Source organism: Aquila chrysaetos, chromosome 4 (genome assembly GCF_900496995.4).
Source record: "Aquila chrysaetos chrysaetos chromosome 4, bAquChr1.4, whole genome shotgun sequence".
NCBI classification, from domain to species: Eukaryota; Metazoa; Chordata; class Aves; order Accipitriformes; family Accipitridae; genus Aquila; species Aquila chrysaetos.
The window spans coordinates 76585855-76606749 of NC_044007.1; the positions used below are offsets into that span (position 1 = coordinate 76585855).

At 40.0% G+C, this 20895-nt stretch overlaps 2 protein-coding genes across 2 annotated transcripts in view; one reads left to right on the plus strand and one right to left on the minus strand.

The window, feature by feature from the left end:
* SPATA48 (spermatogenesis associated 48) overlaps positions 1 to 20895 on the minus strand; it is a 121116-nt gene that overhangs the window by 71846 nt on the left and 28375 nt on the right. Inside the window, 2 exon segments of the mRNA XM_041122831.1 lie at positions 5144 to 5832; positions 11523 to 11711. Of these exon segments, the coding sequence (XP_040978765.1) occupies positions 5144 to 5657 (514 nt within the window). The 5' untranslated portion in view covers positions 5658 to 5832; positions 11523 to 11711.
* The window catches only part of LOC115340067 (zona pellucida binding protein), a 32734-nt gene continuing 20634 nt past the window's right edge, over positions 8796 to 20895 (plus strand). The window contains exons 1-3 of the mRNA XM_030010858.1: positions 8796 to 9060; positions 14468 to 14548; positions 17677 to 17802. Of these exons, the coding sequence (XP_029866718.1) occupies positions 8796 to 9060; positions 14468 to 14548; positions 17677 to 17802 (472 nt within the window). The remainder of the gene's footprint in view (positions 9061 to 14467; positions 14549 to 17676; positions 17803 to 20895) is intronic.

A 20895-nucleotide genomic window follows, 5' to 3' on the forward strand; every position in this document is an offset into this window, starting at 1 on the left:
CATATGTGAATGTTTCCATTAAGTTTTATGTCTGAAATGTTGTAATTACTTAATAGGTATGCATGTACTAGTGCCCTCTACAGTAAAGAGGTAGATGGCTCAAATATATCCATTCATATGTCCTAGTAGTTCCATAAAAATAGTCTTCCTCTGGTTCATTGATTAAAGAGCTAAAGGTTGCAACTGTTATTCTTTGTGCTGTATGTGTAAAACACTCATGTCAGCTACAATGTCCTTAGGAGGACATGTATATAATTTTACATTTGCTTTGATAATTGTACATATGAATTTCTAGAGACCTCTGCTCTTGTACTGTATACTGTAATTTGCCATCTTGACACTACTGTCCTACTGCTGGGATGATTAATCTTCTAACATTTACTTCCTTTTCTTTCAGTGGAAAGATCTAGCATAAAAACTGCAATAATTTTTTAAGTCAACTTTCTGGAGGCTTCAATGCTGCTATTGATTTGCTCAGTCCACAGGACTGAAAATGGCATGATCCGTTCTTGTCCAAGTTGGGAACTCAGTGTCTTGGCTTTGTCACTTTTAACTAATGACAAGCTTAATGATAGTGTCAGTTTCAGTCTATTACTTAAACTCGCCTCCTACTCTGACAAAGCAGGATTCAATGACAGATAATGAATTTAGGGAATTTCTGGCTTGGATTCTGAGTCAGAAACTGAAGATGTACCCATTCATATTTCTAAGCTGTTTCCCAGAAACCATGAAAGCCAGAACATCTCTTTGTTTTGTTTTTAAAGGAAAAAGTGAAATTCTTATGTCACCATATGAAGAAATATGCAGAGAGGTTTCTCAAAACCAGCAGTCACACAAGCTTCACTGCACCTCACTGCCATTCGAAAACTGTGCACTGTTTTTGACCTCTTATATTTTAAATTTAGTAGGAGTATTGACTTCAGTGGGCCCAACAAAAGATAATAATGCCAAATGAAAGGTTTACAGATAACTCTTCCAGATTCTTTTGTTTTGTTCTTTGGTTAATTATTCTACTTCTCTTTATATATGGAAAATAAATATAACCCATTAACATTACTTCTTATCTCTCGTACTTCTTTGAAAGAAAAAGCTACAAATCACGCCCTGAAAACTAACTATAAATAAGCATAAACCCCATCAGTTTATATTGGAAAGACATGCATGACAAAAGAAGCAACAGAGAAAGAACAAAGTTGTTGAATGAAGAAAGCATCACTCTGCTCTTAGGGAAATGAAAAACAAATGCACAGTGAAATACATAACTGTAGGGATGATAAATAATCAAATCCTTAGTGAAACCACAGTTGTTTTATTCAATGGCACTCAGCCCTCTGAGTTTTTATGCATTATTTCCAGATGACCTACTAGCTTATTAGGCAGTATGCTATTACACAATTCATTGTGTTACAGGTAGTTATTTAATAGCACAGATATTCTTGAGCTTACTGTAGGCCACTTTTCATTCTTAGTTGACTTTGTTTATATGCTACAATACTTATGAGCTATGCACGTTATTTATGAGTGTGCTTGAATTGTTAATTTGATGTTTTTCAAGTTGCACACTTTTTTGCTCTTTGCTTTACATGTTGTTGCCTCTGACTAATCTTTCTTCTTTCTCTTTCTGCAGGCAGCTAAAAGGTTTTATCTCACCAAGTACCTATGTTACAAACTGGGGCTGCACCAGCATTGCCTACAGTCATTTTCTATCATTATTTGAAAGGTAGGAGAGGCTGGAATCCTACCTTGATATGCCTCACACTCAATGTGCTGCTTAATCCTGGATTACTCCTGTATGATTACTTCTCCAGAGTAATGATTACTCTGGAGAAAAGGCTTCTTGCTTCAGGAGAGGAAGCACTGGGAAGGGAACTCCTTCTTTACAAAGGCCAATGGGAAATTAGTATAAAGTGACCACAATTATTTCAACAAATTCTGGATAAAGTTCTTCAGCAGAGCCTCTTAAAGTAACAATGGAATAAAGATAAGATCTCCGCATGGATAAATAATTGATTAGAAGATCAGAAAAGGAGGGAAGGGGTAAATGATCAATTTTCCAGGTGGATGGAGATAACTGCTAGAGAGACCTGGAGTAACCCATTTGGGCTTAGGACTTTGTTGCTTAACATATTCACAAGTGACCTGGAAATACTGGGTTGGAAGTTAAGTGGTGGGTTCAAAAAGCAAATGGATATATTAGTGAAGTCAAATCTATGACTCCATGACTACTAACTACAAACACACCATCTCCTGGTCATGAACCCCTGGTCAACAAAACATCGCATGACAGGAAAATACGCAGAGGAAGTATGATGATATTCTTTGTTAATTATCCACAGTCTTGGATGGAATACTGGACTAGTTGGGCTTTTGGACAAATTCAAATATGGCCACTCTAGTAGAGGCATGAGTTAACAGCTTATTTCTTACAGAAAAGGGTTACTATCAAGTCTATAGGTAAACTCTATAGTGTTTCCCATTTCCCAGTTTTTGAAGAAAACTGTGTCTACAGATGTGTCAGCTTCCAGGAAGGGCAAGAAGTTTGCTCTTTATCAGACTTAATATCCTGGTTCCTTCTGCCATCCCCATGCCCATCTCTGTGCTAAGCCATACAAAACAGAATAATAATTACAAACTGGATATGAGGGCTTCATCACCAGGTTTCCAGGTACAAATATAACTGCACGCTCAAATTCTGAGGGCCTCTTAAACATTGCAAAGAAAATTGAGACCACAGAGAAAAGGTTACAAAATTCTGTTGTCATGTGACTGAAAGAAGGGGACTCTACAGGCAAACACTGTCAACTTCCTAAAGAGCTCGTCTTCTAGCACTGAGCACCTTCCCTATACCGAGCGAGAATACATGAAGAATGGCTCTTCAGCTGTCTCCCTTCTCTGGCAGGCTCTGACTCTTCAGTCTCAGAACGACCTTCTTTGTCAGCTTCTCACCTTTGCTTTGCTATCACAGAGCCTCACTGTTCAAAAAACTGGCTTTGCTCAGTAGATGCAAAAGACTGCTGGGGAAGTTCAAAGTAACACTGTTGACTGCCAAAGCTATAGCACTACATCTCACAACAGAGAACCTCCTGTCTCCTGCAGATGTTTATATACCTCAGCTCATCTGTCTCAAAGGCTGCTTCTGTCTGTCTTTTTTTTCCATTCACCCCCAACACAGTGGAGAAAGTGACTGTAGAATTTGCTTGTAAAATGCCTTACTGATCTCTCTTTCAGCACAACTTCCCCAAACAGCTTAGCTGTGGAATGTCTTGGGACTGTTATCTAGAAAGATTAGCAACTTTTATCACATCATGTGCCTGGGGGTTGGTAGTTGGGCTCTGAATCACATAGCTGAAATCTGGAATTTGTTTATGCAGTCTTATTAAATATAGCAGCTTAAAACTCAACTACTTTTTATATCTATATTTACACGTTTGTAGTTAATACCTCAGCATCACAGGATAACTTGTAAATGAATGCTAGGTTTGGAAGAACATTTGCACAGCTTTCCTTAAGAAATTTATGCTGGACTATTATCTGTTTCAAGGTTTGTCCCTGAGTTAAGTTTGACTGTTTCTGACACCTTCAGTGGAGTCAGTATTTCGCTTCAATAGTGAACTTTACCCAACAAAAAAATCACCAGAAACCCACCAAACAGTTTCTATCTGCTTTCTGGAACTACTCTCCATTTCAGACCACTTTCTTGGCTGTAACCCAGGTTCCTGACTTGATGACATTCAGTTTCAGATTTTGCCTGTGTTCATTACAGACGTGTCTCTATCTGCCAGAGTATCTCTATCTTTGTCTCTGTCTGCTTTTCTCTGTGTTGGAAAAATTAATGGTCAGATAGAATTGCGTATCTCAAATCTTCCTTCCCCTTCACTTTTCCAGAAGCTTACAGAAAAAAACAGCTGATCGGTTCTGACTGATGTCTGAGGTCTAATTCCATATATAAATGGGGAACACAGTAACTGAGAAATAAGAGTGAATATTATATGGGATGCGCAAGAAAAAAAAAGGAAAATTATGGACTCTATTTTTTTATCCCTTGTGGTTTCTTGGGTTCTTTTGGGTTCTGTTATATGACTGTAGTTAAGCTTAAAGTGATTTAAAATGCAAAGTTTGAAGACAGAAACAAGGAACAAAACTTGTTCCAAAACCACTGTCTGAACTTGTAGCATGTAGAGAGTTTATGGAGACAGTAACATGGATGAAGTATAGCAAACTGTGAAGTGTGTGTTATCTCTGTATAGTAAAATGGAACAAGGAGCTTATTTATGTTTCTTTACTATGTTCTAAGAAATGCCTCCCCTCATCTATAAGCATGTTGCCTGAGTTCTCATAAAATTTTATTCCAGCTGTAATGAGCATTTCTCTATGAAAATCATTGGAATTGCCTTAATCTTTATAAAAATTCAACCATATTGCTTATTGCTAATTATGTCTGCCTTTAGAAGCCCTGAGTAGACATTTCTGCTTTCCAGAATTTTCATCAGAAAATTCTGAATAGTAACCACCAACCCAATTTTGCTTCATGTTAAAAAGAGTGAATTTCCATTTTGATCCTGTCAATACAAAATGACCAGACCCAACTTAATGTGTAACACATTGATATAAAATAAGAGGGTAACGTGTACTCTGTCTAACATGTGATGGCAGTCCTAAAGAGCTTCTGTTCTCCCATCAACTAGACACTGGAATAGGTCTTTAAATGGGCTGCACTGCAGCTTGTCAGGAAATACTAAAGGACACAGAAATATCCAGGGGGTTTCATGACTCTGGAGTGATTTGTTATTTTGGTTTACATTAAAACAGGTGCTCATTAGAACTATTGTATATAACTTCACAATTTACATAAATAGATTTTTTAAAACATTTACCTTCAAAGATTTTGTTTGGTTTGGCTTTAGCATTAGAATGCTCATTAGAATCTGCTGACTGGTACCTCTTTGCTACAGCAGGGACAATGAATCATATAAATACCCTACTGCAGTTGTTATATTCAGTTCAAATATCCAGGGAAAATATATTTTATAAGGTTATTCTTTCAGGACCTGGGGGGATGGAGTACAGAAACTAATTTTATTTTTTAGTTAAGCATCACCAATTTATTTGGGGATTAAGAAATAAAAATAGTAGTTTGCTTTACCTCTGAGTCGTGCCCTGACAGAAGCAGCTGACACAGCCTTGGAGTTCTACCTTCTGCCCTGGCTAGTTTTCTCCAGGAAGATCATCTGCCTCCTGTGGGCAGGCTGGCATCTCTTTCCTGTGATGGGGACCCACTGGTGAGGTTTCACACCACTGTAGTCTACCAGGGATTCAATAGCTCTTCCAACATTGGGCTGCAGGTCAGCATCTGCTCCTGGACTCACAAAACCTGAGCAGGGATTTACTAAAGGCACGTTATCCCAGTGTGGGAGTAAAGTGTAATTCAGCCCTACTGGAGGGGTGAATGGATTGAATTTAAGGAAAGAATTACTGTTTTTCTCTTCAAAGCTGGCAAAGCCACGTCTGTTCTCAGGACCTCTCACAACAGGCATGCACATCTTCTTTAACAGACTTTGATACTGTTGGCAATCCATCTTGTGAACTGGTTCAACTGACAAGGCGGACTTTTTAAAGGCAGTTGCCTGCCTTTCAGCTCCATGGGAAAGCACAGTCATTCTCTTCTATCATCCTTATGTGGCACTAAACTTAAAAGATTCCACTTGCTCCTGTTTCTCCAAGTTTCTGAAGTCCTAGCCAACAAACCACAGTAAAACTAGAGGTCATCCTGCAGAAGATCAGTGCACAGAAACCATGAAGAGCAAGGCAGTGGTTTAAGCAGTGAATTCCTTCCTGAAAAGAGATATATCAAGTATGTTACAAAAAGAACAGAGCCATTGAGTGAGCAGAGAGTTTTTTTGTTGCTTGGTAACGATGGAAACCACCTCACAATGAAATGTCTCCTGGTGTGAAACATGGTTCATGCGTACCACAGCAATCTAGTCCTTCAAGGGAACACAGATAGCAACTTGAAATGGCACTACAAATTACTTATTTTTCTGTTAGAGACAAAATTAAGAAGTTTTCAATCTTCCTAAGAATTACATGGTGCTTTCATTGAAGTATTTTAAAATAAGCTGCTCTGTTGGTATCTAGATCACAAATACGAATTAAATTGAAACATAGATTTAACACAAACAAAACTTATCAAACACAACCACAGATAAATGCAAATCCAGAAAATTTAAGATTATTACTTGGAATAAGTAAATCAAATTGACATCAGAGTTTTCCATGCAGCTTAATTACCTCCAGAGTTTTGCCATTTGTTCTATCATGTTGGCAAATCCATTAATGTCTCAGCTCAGAACATGCAGCACTCATTTCCTAATCCCAAGCTTGACGGTATTCATTTAGCAATCTAAACAAAAGCAGTGTGATTTATAGAGGTCCTCTCTGCATGGATTCAGTGCCATCTGCAAAGGTCTGGCACTTCGGAAGAATCAAACTACCTTTATTTGGACAGCTCAGCTCACACTGTGGGGGCCTTTATTTTGTGGCCTTGTCAGGAAAATTAGGGCACAGAGTCTGATCATTCTCTCATTTATGTTAGTCTCACACAGATGTAACTTCCCTGAACTTGCTCTTGCTTAACACTAAATCAGAAATAGGCCTAACATTTATTACAGTACCAGTTTATAGTATTAAAAAGTTGTGTTCCATAATGCAGAATCATGGTGGGGTTTTTTTTGAGTAGTTTGCTGATGGAGCAGAAGAAAAAAAATAAAGCTTCTTTCTTTATTAAGACAGCTTTCATATATAGGTCACAAGAACTAAAATGGGTAAAAAGTGACAGCTGAGAACATTGTATATGCAGGACCACCACTCTGAGGTTAAGCCAATACTATGAAAACACAGAACTTTTGTGTCCACTTTCTATCACACTTGTACATTCAAGTTAGTGAAAAGATACTTTCAAAATCTGACTTCTGCCAGTAACAAGCCTTTAAAATGCCATACTGGTGTCTATATTTACTAAGATTCAGTAATCTCCACACCAAATATAATCAGTTTTACACTAGAAATATCCAGTGTTGCAGCCTGACCTTTTCCTCCACTGCTTACCTTCTCCTGGAAAGCTTTAGAAAGAGATGGCAGGAGAGGCAAAGACATGGGACCCAGGTAAGGCACAGGATGGAAGACATTGCAAGGATGACTCATGTTTTGTTGCACTCATTTTGCAGAGTGAAATGCAATTAAAGCTTATGCTGGTTTTGACTGGGATAGAGTTAATTTTCTTTGCAGTAGCTTGTATGGGGCTATGTTTTAGATTTGTGCTGGAAAGAGTGCTGATAATACAGGCATGTTTGGTTACTGCTGAACAGTGCTTACCCAGAGCCAAGGGCTTTTCTGCTTCTCACCCCACCCCACCAGCGAGCAGGCTGGGGGGGGCACAAGCAGTCGGGAGGGGACACAGCCAGGACAGCTGACCCCAACTGACCCAAGGGATATCCCAGACCATAGGACGTCATGCTCAGCAGATAAAAGCTGGGGGAAGAAGAAGGAAGGGGGGGTGTTCAGAGTGATGGTGTCCATCTTCCCAAGTCCCTGTTACATGTGATGGAGCCCTGCTTTCCTGGAGATGGCTGAACACCTGCCTGTCCATGGGAAGTGAGGAATGAATTCCTTGGTTTGCTTTGCTTGTGTGTGTGGCTTTTGCTTTACCTATTAAACTGTCTTTGTATCAGCCCAGGAGTTTTCTCACTTTTACTCTTCTGATTCTCTCCCCCCATCCCACCTGGGGAGAGTGAGCAAACAGCTGCATGGTGCTTAGCTGCTGGCTGGAGTTAAACCACGACAAAGTTTTATCTTGGATTTTGTTGACAGGGATTCTGTCCAGATTATCCTGGGAAGTAAATCTGCCAAGTAAGGCTGAATTATTTCTACTGTCAATTTTCAGAAGTGATCCATGCTTTAAAGAAGCACACGGATGAGCTGGTCGTATGTCTAAGCCAGTCCTCTTTACTAGATGTCTGCCTTCTACGTTGCTTCAGGATTCCCATAAAGCAGTCTTCTTGTTTCTTTGATGTAAACAGCTATTTTTCTTCTCTGGCACAGTAACGACATACCAAATCTTCCCATACTTTTGAGACTTTCCTGCCAGACTTTGCTTCTCAGATAACTCATGACCTGAGTAATGATAACTCATCACCACCACCACCACCACCCCCCCTTCAAAAAATCCTCTCTACCGTACTACAAACTAAATACTCTCATGCCACAGGAACACGCAAGTGTCCTGGGATTACAGACGCTTTCCTAATGGCCTTCTGTAGCAGCGCAATGAAGACCGAGCGGCGCAGCTGCACACACTCACGACAGCAACTAGCTCAGCACCGTCCTTTGGTTTTGCAATGCAAACGTCCTTGCTCTCTCTTTTTTAGGAACAACCGCACCGAGAACGAAGCCAGCTCGCTGTCCCTCCGGTCGCCCCCAGGTGCAGCCCGCACCCCCGCAGGCCTGGCTGCTTCAACGCAGCTGCCCCTGGAGCGGAGGGGCGGGCGTTAATGGGTTGGGGTTAATTATGTAGAACCCGGCGGCCGCACGATTAAGGAGGGAGCAGCCGCGGCGGCAGGTGCTTCCCCGGGGAAGGCAGCGGTAGGGCAGGCCGCAGGCGGCCAGGCCCCGCGTCTCGCCCTCAGCACCCCGCGTCGGGCGGGCCTCGCCTCGTCCCGCCTCAGCGCGCCCGCCTCACGCGCCCGCCGGCCGTTGGGGGCCGCTGCCCAGCGGTCGGAAGAGGCTGCGGGGCTGTGGCGATGTGCCGCCCGGCAACGGCCGCCACCGGCCGCCTCACGGCCCGCCGCCTTCTCCTCCTCGTCCTCGTCCTGCAGCAGGCACCCCCCGCAGGTGCCGCCCCGGGCGGCCGTCGCCGGGCTGCCCCTCGCCTCAGGCCGGCGGCAGGCGGGGGGGGCTCGGGCGGGTGGCGGGACGGCGGGGCCGAGGCGCAGGCTGCCCCTTCCCCTCAGGGCCTGGACGCGCAGCCCGGGGAGGGCTCCGGAAGGTCGCCGTTTCCCGCCCCGGGTAGGAGTTTTACCGGTTTTCCCGAGTTCGCTGCCCGCCTGCGCCTTTTGTCCTTGCCCTCACGCGTTTGTTCACACCGCTCCACGAAAGCAGGTGTGCCTGTCACGACGTAGGTGACCCTCTTGGCAGGCTGGTAGTTCTGAGCTCCTGTCGCGGTCTGGGGCGTGCCGTGGTGCGGGAGCTGTGCCCCTCAGCGTCCAGCTTTCCCCGGGGGCTGTGTGTGACACCTGCCATATCCACCGGTGGGGTTAAACTTCCTTCACGCATGTGGAGGCGGAGGTGGATGCAGGAAAGCTACAGGGTTATCTAAGTAATCTTTTTTTTTTTTTTTTTTCCCCTCAAAAACAGACGGTGAGTTTTGGGAAGAAGGGGTGCTTCTCCTTCCTACGTACCAAAGAAGCTGCGTGGTCGCTCAGGCAGCAAGTAGCCGGTGATGTTGGTACTCGGCTGAAAGAGCTGCATCGCTTTGGTGAAGGCTCTGAGGGACAGAAATAGTTACGTGGTAGGATACCGAGACTGTACGTTTCTGGCATACCGGTACTGGTCTTGTATCCACTGCGCGCATAATTGCGGCTCTCAGCTGTCACTGATTGGGAAATTCAGTCGTACGGCCTCTCAACTCTGAGACTGGGAATGGCCTGAAATGACAGTCTCTGCTTCCTAGTGAGGTTTTGAAATTTGAACGTAGTAAATCCCTCAGGCTTTCTGATAGTATTAAATTAAATAATCTAATTTGTACATTAGTGTGCATATGTGCCAGATTTTCTTATTCCGTGGTCTGATTATGATCGCGTTTCACCAGTTCCTTTAGAAAGCCAAGGTCTTGTCTGGGAGCAAGATCAGAGGTGAAGTTCAAAGTTGTTCTACTCTGACAAAAAAGGGAAAAACCATGCACAGTATTTGTATATTCACTGAAAAGTCATAGTATTTCTTCTGTCTTTGGTTTTAGTAGGCATAATAGAGGTTGTCAACTCAAAAAAAGACACTTCAATTTTATTGCACTGGGGTGCTACTAATACAGTCTGAGTTCAGACTGATGTAAAGAATACGAACCCTTTTCTTTAAGGATTTTTTTATTTTGGTTTTTTGTTTACTAATGCTGACAGTATTGGCTTATGTGTTTTTCCTTAAGTGAATACTTAAACTTTTTGAGGACAAAAAGTGGAGCATGTTTCTTAAAACATCTTAATTACATTTGGCTTTTTTGAGCCATCTGAAGGAATTTTCCATCTTACTGAAAAGATACAATATTTTTAACTTTAGCTTGCTATATGATAAGGAAAAAAAGTCTCCTTTTTAACTTATGGAATGTGTTAGTGGTGTAATTGTCAGAAAGGAAATGTGAAGGCCTACTTGAAAACACAAAATAGTTCATATCTTGCAGTTTTTTTGTCAAAAGGGTTAAACCTAACTGAGACAGATTAGAAAGTGAAGTTCAGCTTCTCCTATATGACTTTCATATGACTAGTAATAGAAATGGTAATATTTCTGCACAGCACTTAACCATCAATAGGCAGCTTAGAAATGCCAGCTGTAATTAAAATACTTGGTTATAGAAAAACACTTGACTATTAGCATGATTGAGCAAAAATAACTTAAGTAAGGAGTGTTGCTATTTATATAATCTTTTGGTGCAGAAATCGCTTTACAAAAATTATCTCGAAACATAATTACTTTGAAAAACTTCTAGCAATTACCATAACTTAAATAAATCTTTTCCTATCGCTTCATAGAATTTTAATTTCTAAATAAATGAATTGAAACTATGCCAATTGAACATTCTAGTAATACAGTATTTTATTAATTAATAAATTGATTGTTTAATTGTTTAAGGCTTATTTCATACTGTTTCCTGCCACTGCAATTTTCAGAGCAAATTTAATTTTCTGATGAATTATTGTGAAGATGATTAATTTTGCAACTGCAATGTTCATTTTAAGACTAAAAGATTCAGAATAAAATGTTTTATGAAATAGTAGAATATACTTGATGTGAAACTTTAAGTGGGTGAATGGCGTTCTCTTTCAACTCAATAGGCATAGGAAGGAATGCTCATTCGGTCAGTACTAACCTACCCAGATTCCTCCTTTGGGCAGGAACTGGGAAGGGAATGCTCTTCACCTGGCACTGTTGTGACTCACTCCGACCAGGGAGGAGCAGGAGGGGTTGTTTTTACATGTACAGTCCACCTGCTACTTCTGATCTCTAATTGAGGCTCTTCCCCCTACAGGCAGAATCCCTTAGAAATACATGAGCTCAGTTTTTGTGTGTTTGGGTAGAATTTATACATCTGCCAAGTAGATTTTAAATGCATCAAACAGGGTGTTAGCATTTTACACTTAAATTTACCTCACTGCAGGATCTTTGGCCTGGTTCAGTGATGTAAGTTACTAGTAAGGCTGTTAAATTTAACTCCATCAGATTTTAAAGTTGCCAGATGAATCCTCAAGTAACATAGGTACCTTATATGGCAAATGTACCCCTGAATTCCAGTCTTCAGGAATGGCTCTTCAGGTGGCTGGGATGTTTGAATCACCCTGGACTTGGGGGTGAATTACCCAAAACTTCCATGTGTCTGACAGTGATGTAAAACTTCTTCTTAATCTGTGTTGTTCTGCAAAAGAAACTGTTGCTCACACCTTGTACTATGCCTGTAAGAAGTACAAGACAATGAGGAATCAGACTCTATATATTGATCTGCTTAATAAACTTAATTTGGGGAATTGATTCAGAAATCTCATTTATTTTTCTCAAAAGTGAGTGGAACAGTTTTTCCCACTGCTTGTTAAGTGCAGGTTCAGATTGAAGGGATGGAGTAATATATTTAATGAGTTTAAAATGCAGTTTAAGCAGTTCCCTTGTCCTGTATTGTTTTTTATTGCTCTTTCTGTGGGACTTAATGACCTCTTGATTTTTTTTTTTTCTATGAAAAGCATCTTTTTAACCTGATCACATGCACTCTTAAAATAGAAAGTGAGAATGGGAAGATGATTTGTGCTAGAGACTGCTGCAGGAAGTGCCATTTAAATTCCAGGTGATTAGGAGGAGAGCAAAGGAATTCAAGTAGGAAACCTGAAAAAAGGCTTGAAAAAAATTTAAAAGGCAGTGTAGAAAGTGAGGGAAAGAGTGTATGAGAGTTGGGATTCATATGCAGAGAGAAACATTTACTGACTGAAATGGCTGCTATGGAAGTGAAATGTGTATACACATGAAAGAGCATTTAAGCTGTCTTTCTCAAAATGTAGCATGCAGTGTCACTGAAGATACCAAAAAAGTAATTCCAGAAGTTTTACATTATCTTCCTTCAGTAACTATATTGCTTCCACTTTTTCTAATTCTTTTTAAATAAACAGTTCAAGAGCTCCATCTTCGGGTTTAAGTTATTATTGTAAAAAGTATTACTTTCCTTTTGCATTAATTAAGTAGTGCCTAAACATCCCATAAAGTTATGTATATCTGCTCATACCTTGTCAGTTTGCACTGCTTAACTTTTCTAGATGCATTTCTTCAGTTGCCTTTTGATAAACTTTGAATACTTTCTGTATAAGATCGTTGTTTTCAGTTTTTCGTTCATGAATTTATTTGGTTTTGGTGGATTATGTTTTTCCTTTCCAATTATGGTCCATAAATCAGCTTGACAGTTCATAAAATATTTATTGACCATGTGGACAGATAACAGTGGCAAGAAGGAATTTTAAAACAGGCAGGCTTTCAGGTAGGTTTTATAATTTGCTGTAAACTAGTATGCTGTTATTAAAATCAAAGCACATGTTGATTTTTGTCAATGGAGAATCTGATCATGTTCTTTTGGGAGCTGAATTTTAGTGAAAAATTAGTTTTGTTTCTGACAGTGCAGCAGAATTCTAAAAGACTTAACACAAATATTCCAGTGAGAAAATTTTAATCCATTTTGTTTTTCAATAAAAGTCCTCCAATCCTTTTAGGAGGTCTTTGGGGCAAATGAAGTTATTTGAAAAAAATTTGCTCCTCAAACGAAGTTGTGGAAGTGGTACATAGGGAAGACATATTGTGAAGTAAATTAAACTGTTAATCACAGAAATCCATCGTATATGAGACTACTCTTACGATTATCTTCTCTTAGTTTTTTTTTTTTTTTTTTCTCAAGCAAGGTTTTATTGCTTCCTACTTTCTAGGTATTTTCAGTGGCGTACTCTGCTTACATTCTGAAATGACAAGTACAGGCAGTTCGTTTAACTTACTGTTATCTTGTCCTGATAGCTGGAGAATCTTCCCTGCTTATGTTTTCTATAACAACACTGTAGAGAAGTACAATTACCATTTGTATAATAGATGGGGTGAATTGATGATTTCCCATTATTGCTTGAAACAAGATAAATCAAAAAGTTGGGACTTGACCCCATCTCTCTCATTGCCCCCAACAAATGCCTTAATCTATAACCAGTTTACCAGAGTATTTATTTTTGCTTTTAGTTTTTGAACATTGAACCTAAGTTAGCAACAAGCACTGATCTGGTGCTACATAATTATTTAGCCCATCTTCATAAGATAATTGCTACTGATGGTATGTTTGGTATTTTATTGCTGTCTTTTGTATTCAAAACTTTCTATTCCTTTGTTATTTACTTTCTTTCCCAGATTCCCCAAAAGAATTAGAAATCACAAGCATATCTTAACTCCCAGTAACCTATGTTCTTTCCAAGCAGGAGGTGGAGACAAAGGACACAAAATGCTGAGAGGTCTCATAGCTGCTGTTATCTTTCTGCTGGCTTCAGTTCTGTATCTCTGGAAACTCTGTAAAAGATACTCAGATCTGACTTGTACTAGAATGCCCACCTGAAAGATACTTCAGTTTTCTTTCAGAAGCCTTGTATGTCTTGCAAAGCTTTGCAATCTTTATGATCGTGTTCTAAATTTCTATTTAAAATAGAAGAAAGGCAAATTAAAATAGCCATAAAATACCTTATATTTCATTTCATGTGGAAATTAAGAAAAGCACAATCATGACAGAACCTAAGTTCATTGCTTCATTAATGGTCAGCATATGTGTTGATTGACATCCTGACTGAGGGTATCACAAGAATGCAGCTAAATTTTAAACTCATTTTGGACAGTGCCTATCCCCATTTTCCCATTATGGACAATCTTAATTTAAGATGTGACAGTTCTTTTGTAAAACACTAATATATTTAAATCTAAACTTAAGTGCTGTTTAGAATAAGGGTGCTTTTTCTGGTATCGGGCCTTTGCCTTGGTTTTTGTTGCCTTAATGAGAGTCATGCGTTGTTTAAGACATTAGGCAGATATTAACTTAATATCCATTGAAGAACAAGTCTATAAAGGGTGTAGATTAACCTAAAGTATGCTGCTTGCTTTTTTCAGATAAATTAAATAGTTGTATTAATGTCATTGTTTTATCTTTTAACAGTTCAACCCTCAAAGAGATTTTTCAGAAGTGCAGGGCCAAGACACAGTAGCTTAAAAATAGCGGGATCTGTCATACTTCCAGGTATTTTTCTTTAAACATAATGTACAGATCTTAGTTAAAATACTGTTTTTACCAAGAAAAGGCCCTTCTTTATCATATCCCTTGTTGTTGAATTGTTTTAAATGGTTTTAAGTGGTTTAATTAATTGCAGTTCTGTACTGACTTATGAATACTTAATAGGCCATCCCACAGAATGTATTTCTGTCACTGGAATTTATTTTTTATAGATTTTTTTTTATTCTTACTCATAATTTTTATGAAACTGAGATAATTCTTTTCTGTAATTGTTATAACAATAACAACGTTCTGTGTACTCTTCCACCTGCCTGTAGGACTCTTGCTTGGAATACTGCTTTCTTCCACTGTAGGTATTCCGACTTCATCTTACTTGTTATGTACACATAACCTGAATCTTGAATTTTATGTTATATTCTACAACAAAAATTAAGAAGAGTTAAGAATTAATTGTTTTCTAAGTTAAATCCATATAACTCCAGAATATATTATTACCCCTTTCTTTTCTCATGAAGCTAAACAATTATTGGAAAATCCGAAAATTAAATTAAAGACCAGGCTGTTCCTCATTGCCATATATTTACTCATGTTGCTTTTTCTCTAAATGCACATTGCTAGCTTGATTTTGGTAATATTCTTCCCCATAGTTTTTTCCGTGTGTGTTTTCCAGTAACAGCTTTACTAGTAGCATATTTAGGAGTGATACTTCTGTTGTTTGGGGGAAAGCTAAGAGACAACATTTTTTGACCTTTTTTTTGGTACAGATTCTTAGACGTATAAATTTTTGTCCAAAGGTGAAACAGTTCTGGGAAACAATTTGTTTTTAAAGGTTTCTCTTAGTATTTTATCTTATAATGCTATTTAATCTTAAATAATGGCTCTGAGTGGTCTAAAGTTTCATCCTATTAGTGTACTTTTTCTCTCTTCTGATTCTGACTCATGTCTGTAAACATGGCTACTACTTGAATGGCTGAAGGCAATTTGAAAGTTAGAAGGTGAGATTAAAATGTTTTATCCCAACTCTGTTTCTAAATAATTCAGTATTAAAGAATGTTCCCACCTTCTCTGGGACAGACCATTGTAAGTATACTAGATTTGGCTCCAGTGTTCTCTTGAGATGCTGGGCAACATCTTTATTTTGAGGGTTTTTTCCCCCAAATTTGGTTAAATACAATCCTGTACTTTTAAAATCCTGCAGTTTTAAAATACCTGACATAAATATTCTTTTTTGGATCTCTATATAAGGTAAATATTTTTATAATGAAGAGAATATGAACAAACAAGAAAAACACAAAGAACTTTAATTAAAAGAATAAGACTTTACTTGGAAAGCAAGAAGAATAAGGTTATACCTGGTAGATATTTTTTTCAACCATTATTTTCTATCAGATACCCTTCTGTATCCTATGATACATGCTTACAAAACTGTCATGGAAGTTTAAAGTGGTGGAACAGAATTTACCATCTTGGCAGGTTTTAATAATGGTGACACCATAATTTTCTTACTTTTTATTATGGAGATGTAATTTTTTTTTCATATTGCTATAAGACAGAACAAAGTGACCTTGAGGAAATAAAAACCAAAATGTGAAGTGGGAGAGATAAGCAATGTACGCAATTTTGCCCCAATAGACGACTACTAAAGCCAGTTGGTTAGTAAATTTTGAAAAAAAGTATTAAGGATTTGCAATGGAAAAAGACTAATCATACTGGCAATTGCATTAACATGTAGAATTCATATTAATTTTCATGCTTCAGGGTTAAAAACTGAAACACCACCTGTAAATGACATTTATTTCCATGATATACTACCGTACAATTGAAAATAGATACTTTGCTGTTTTCTGCAGTATAAGCTACTGTAAAAAACTGTTTATTAGCTGGGATGCACATACATACTGATCTTAAGACTATCAAAATTCTGAAGTTATTCTTATGTATTAAATGTTATATCTAAGTCTTTATTCTGTTTAAACAACTTACATTCACATTATAGTATTAAGTGGCTTTTCATTTTTTAATGAAAGCAAAAAATCATACTTGGAGAGGAGAGAAAACTCTGGTGGCATTACCGCCAGTTGCCTTAATGGCAAAGTGAAAACTTTTTCTAAGCATTAATCCTTTCCTGCAACAAATACTTAAACTGTTTTCCACTTGCAGGGAATCTGAAATAGCCAATGGTGAGATAACATTGTGGTCATTTGCTTATTTGATTCAGTTTTAATTATTAGTCAGATTCTCCAAATCACAAGTGTTGTAGTAGCTGTAATGTTTTATATTAGTTGTAGCTTTTCAGTGGCATTAGGGTAACCTTATACAGAGCATGGTATATTCAAGTTTAGACCTCACTAGAGCTTAAATACCTAGCATCCTATGCTTCTGAAGAGGACAAATACTTTGCAGAATGTCAGTGGGAAGGAAAATAAAACAAATTGTACACACTGAAATCCTGCATATTATGGAATTGATTATGACTATATGAGTTGTAGTTTTTAGAAACAATTGAAGATCTAGAAGCACCTGTATGTTACAAATCGCAGACAAGATGTGCACACCTGCTTTACTGTGGGAAAAGGCTTAAGTAAATCCTTATCTTACTCAGTTCACTTCCTATCTCATTATCTCTGAATTAAACAAGAGGTAGCTCACCATTTAGTGAGCTACAACACTAAACCCGTTTTAAGCAAGTACATTGTGCACTGGTAAAAGGCAATTGCTAATAGAATGGAGACAGCAAGCTTTTAAGTCTGAGTATCATGGACCAGCATACTGCAAATACACTCTCTCCACGTGTGTGCTGGACATCAGTTGAGACAGAACGCTGCAGAAGCCTGTGTTTGTGAGAACCTACTAAATGACATAATCCATTCAAGAGGATGTTACAGTGCACTGGGTTCATGTTTACACAACCAGATAAGCCTAGAACGAGAAAGAAGTCTCTTAATTTTATTTTCTGGAGAAAACAAACCTGCTGTCTATTTGGTATTTCATTTTGATGGTAGAGATAACAGAACCAGTCCCAAAATTAGAACTCCATTCAAGATCGTTGTTGAACCACTGTCTTGAAATTTATGTAGCTCACTGTTAGGATACCATTGATTAATACTTGATGCTAATGATAATTTTTTTTTCAGTCAAAGTTTATGTCAAGCTGAATCACAACAGTCCACGTATTTTATGTCTGACAAATCATCTGCGAAACTTAGAACTGATTGATCCAATATTCCAGTGGAGTGGACCAGGTGGTGGTCTTTCTTCAGGTAAGGATTTATTTTCTTATATGTCCCCCCGCACACTCTCCTCTTCTTCCTCGCTCCCCCCAAAAGCAACATGAAGGTTATAAATGTGGGAATGTAAATGGAGAAGTAACTGAGGATACATTGTGAGTGTTTGCATGTATATCATGTAAATTAACTTTCACTTTTCCGAGAGAAAGGGGTGGGATAACCAAACTAAAACACATTTTCAGGTCTCTGTAGACAATGGTGCCATCTCTAAAGAGTGCTAGATGGAGCAGGGCATGTTGAATGCAACAGAGGCTGAGGATGACATTCTTTGCGGCACTGAGACAGCTGGGCGCATTCTGCAAGGACAGAATAATAGGATGATGGGTGTTGTGATCTAGCCCAACTGCCTGCTCAGTGACAGGCTGCCTTCAGATATGAACTTGCTCAGGGCCTTGACCACTTGAGTTTGGGGAATCTCTTGTCTGTCCTTGGAGATTTTCTGTCTTTTCTGTGCAACCTGTTCCACTTTTTTTCTTATTTTCAATCATAATTTCCCTTATTGTAACTTGTCATCATTGCTGCTTGTCCTTTTGTGGTGCACCTCTTAAAAGTACGGGTTATTCTTCCCTGTATCTCCCCTTAGGTAGTGAAGGACTGCAATTCCCTCCTTAGACTTTTCTAGGGTAAAAATCCTAATTTCCTTTGCCTCTTTTTCTATGCTTTAACTCCCTAATCATCACAGAAACCTTCTTGTTGACTTGTTCCAGTTTGTTAGTATCTGTCTTGTACTGAGGAGTCAAAACAGGGCACAGTGTTCTAGAGTGCCCAAATGAGTGCCAAGTAGGGAGAGAATAAGCACTTCATTTGACCTGCTGGATATACCATTGCTAACGCAGCCCAGTATACAGTTAGCCTTCACTGCTGCAAAAGTGTGCTTCTGATTCATACTCAGTTTTAAATCCACCAGGACTCCCAGGTACTTTTTTGCAGGGCTGCTCCCAGGTCATCTGGTCCCCAGCAGCATATGCTGCTGCTCTTATTCTGTCCCAGGTGAAGGACTTTGCATTTGTCACTGTTGGACTTCATCAGGTTTCTGGCAGACTGTCTCTCTAGTCGTGCAAGGTCCCACTGAATGGCAGCAATGTCCTGTCGTGTATCAGCTCTCCTGCCAATTTGATGTCTTTTGCATACTGGACAAGAAGGCATTCAGTCCTGTGGTGTAGGTCACTGGTAAAGATGTTAAGCAGTTCTGGTGCTTTTATCAGCCCTGAGGAAAGCCCTTCATAACTGTCTGCTAGGTAGACCAATCTTCAAAATGATGATGCAGGCAGTTTTTCACCCATCTTGTATTCCACTCATCTAGTCCATATGCCCATAGTTGGGCTACAAGGATGTGATGAAGTACCATATTGAAATCCTTGCTAAAGACTTTCAGTGTATATGACATCCACTGCTTTCCCTTCATCCTCAGAGGCAGTCCTTTAATTCCAGAAGACTCTCAGGCTGATCAGCCATGACTTGCCAATGGCAAATTGATGCTGCCTTTTCTCAATCACTGTCTTGTCATTCAAGCATCTGGAGTGACTTCAAGCAGTTCTATCATCTTTGCAGGGCCTGAGGTGAGGATGGCTGAACTGTGTTTCCCTGGGTGGTCTTCCTTGCGTGTTTTAGGATGGATGTATTTTTTGGGTCTTTCTGGTCACTGGGGACCTCATCACCATCAAAATAGACAACAGTCATTAATTAGCTCACTCAGCATCCTCAGATGCATCTCATTCTGGTCTATAAACTTGTATATGTCCAGCTCACTTAAGCAAGTCCCTAACACTACACTTCTCTCTCCCTCTAGCATCTCCTCTAAACTCTAGTGCAGCCTGGGGCAGGGCTGGCAAGAAGACCTTGCTAGGAATGAGTGAAACAAAGGCGGCGTTGCGTGTCTCTAGTGTTTTCAATGTCATTTTGTCACTAGGTCAGTCAGCCCCATTCAGCCTGGGGCCAGCATTTTTATTGCCCTTCCTCAATTGCATGTGTTTCTATTGGCCCGTCACATCATATCTTTATCAATGATTTGGACAAGGGGATCAAGTGCACCCTCAGTAAGTTTGCCGACAACACCAAGTTGGGAGGGAGGGTTGATCTGCTGGAGGGTAGGAAGGCTCTACAGAGGGATCTGGACAGGCTGGATCGATGGGCCAAGGCCAATTGTATGAGGTTCAACAAGGCCAAGTGCCGGGTCCTGCACTTGGGTCACAACAACCCCATGCAGCGCTACAGGCATGGGGGAGAGTGGCTGGAAAGCTGCCTGGCAGAAAAGGACCTGGGGGTGCTGGTTGACAGCCAGCTGAAGATGAGCCAGCAGTGTGCCCAGGTGGCCAAGGCGGCCAACGTCATCCTGGCCTGCATCAGAAATAGTGTGGGCAGCAGGAGCAGGGAGGCGATTGTCCCCCTGTACTCAGCACTGGTGAGGCTGCACCTCGAGTCCTGTGTTCAGTTTTGGGCCCCTCACTACAGGAAAGACACGGAGGTGCTGGAGCGTGTCCAGAGAAGGGCAACCAAGCTGGTGAGGGGCCTGGAGCACAAGTCTTATGAGGAGCGGCTGAGGGAACTGGGGTTGTTTAGCCTGGAGAAGAGCAGGCTGAGGGGAGACCTTATCACCCTCTACAACTACCTGAAGGGGGGTTGTAGTGAGGTGGGTGCTGGTCTCGTCTGTCAGGTGGCTGGAGATAGGACGAGAGGAAATGGCCTCAAGTTGCAGCAGGGAAGGTTTAGATTGGGTATTAGGAATAATTTCTTTACTGAGAGGGTTGTCAGACATGGAATCAGCTGCCCAGGGAAGTGGTTGAGTCACCATCCCTGGAGGTATTCAAAAAGCACGTAGACAAGGTACTCCAGAACGTGGTTTAGTGGGCACGGATGATGGTTGGACTCGATGATCTTGAAGGTCTTTTCCAACCTAAATGATTCTATGGTTCTATGATCCCTTGCCAGTTTCAACTTCTGGTTAATCTGCTCATGGAGGATTTAAACATTCTTTTTCAGAAAGATGCTTCTAATGAAATCATTGTCCTAATCTGTTAGTATGGCATGAAAACCCCAAATCATTGTTTCTGCATGGAGTATGTTGGG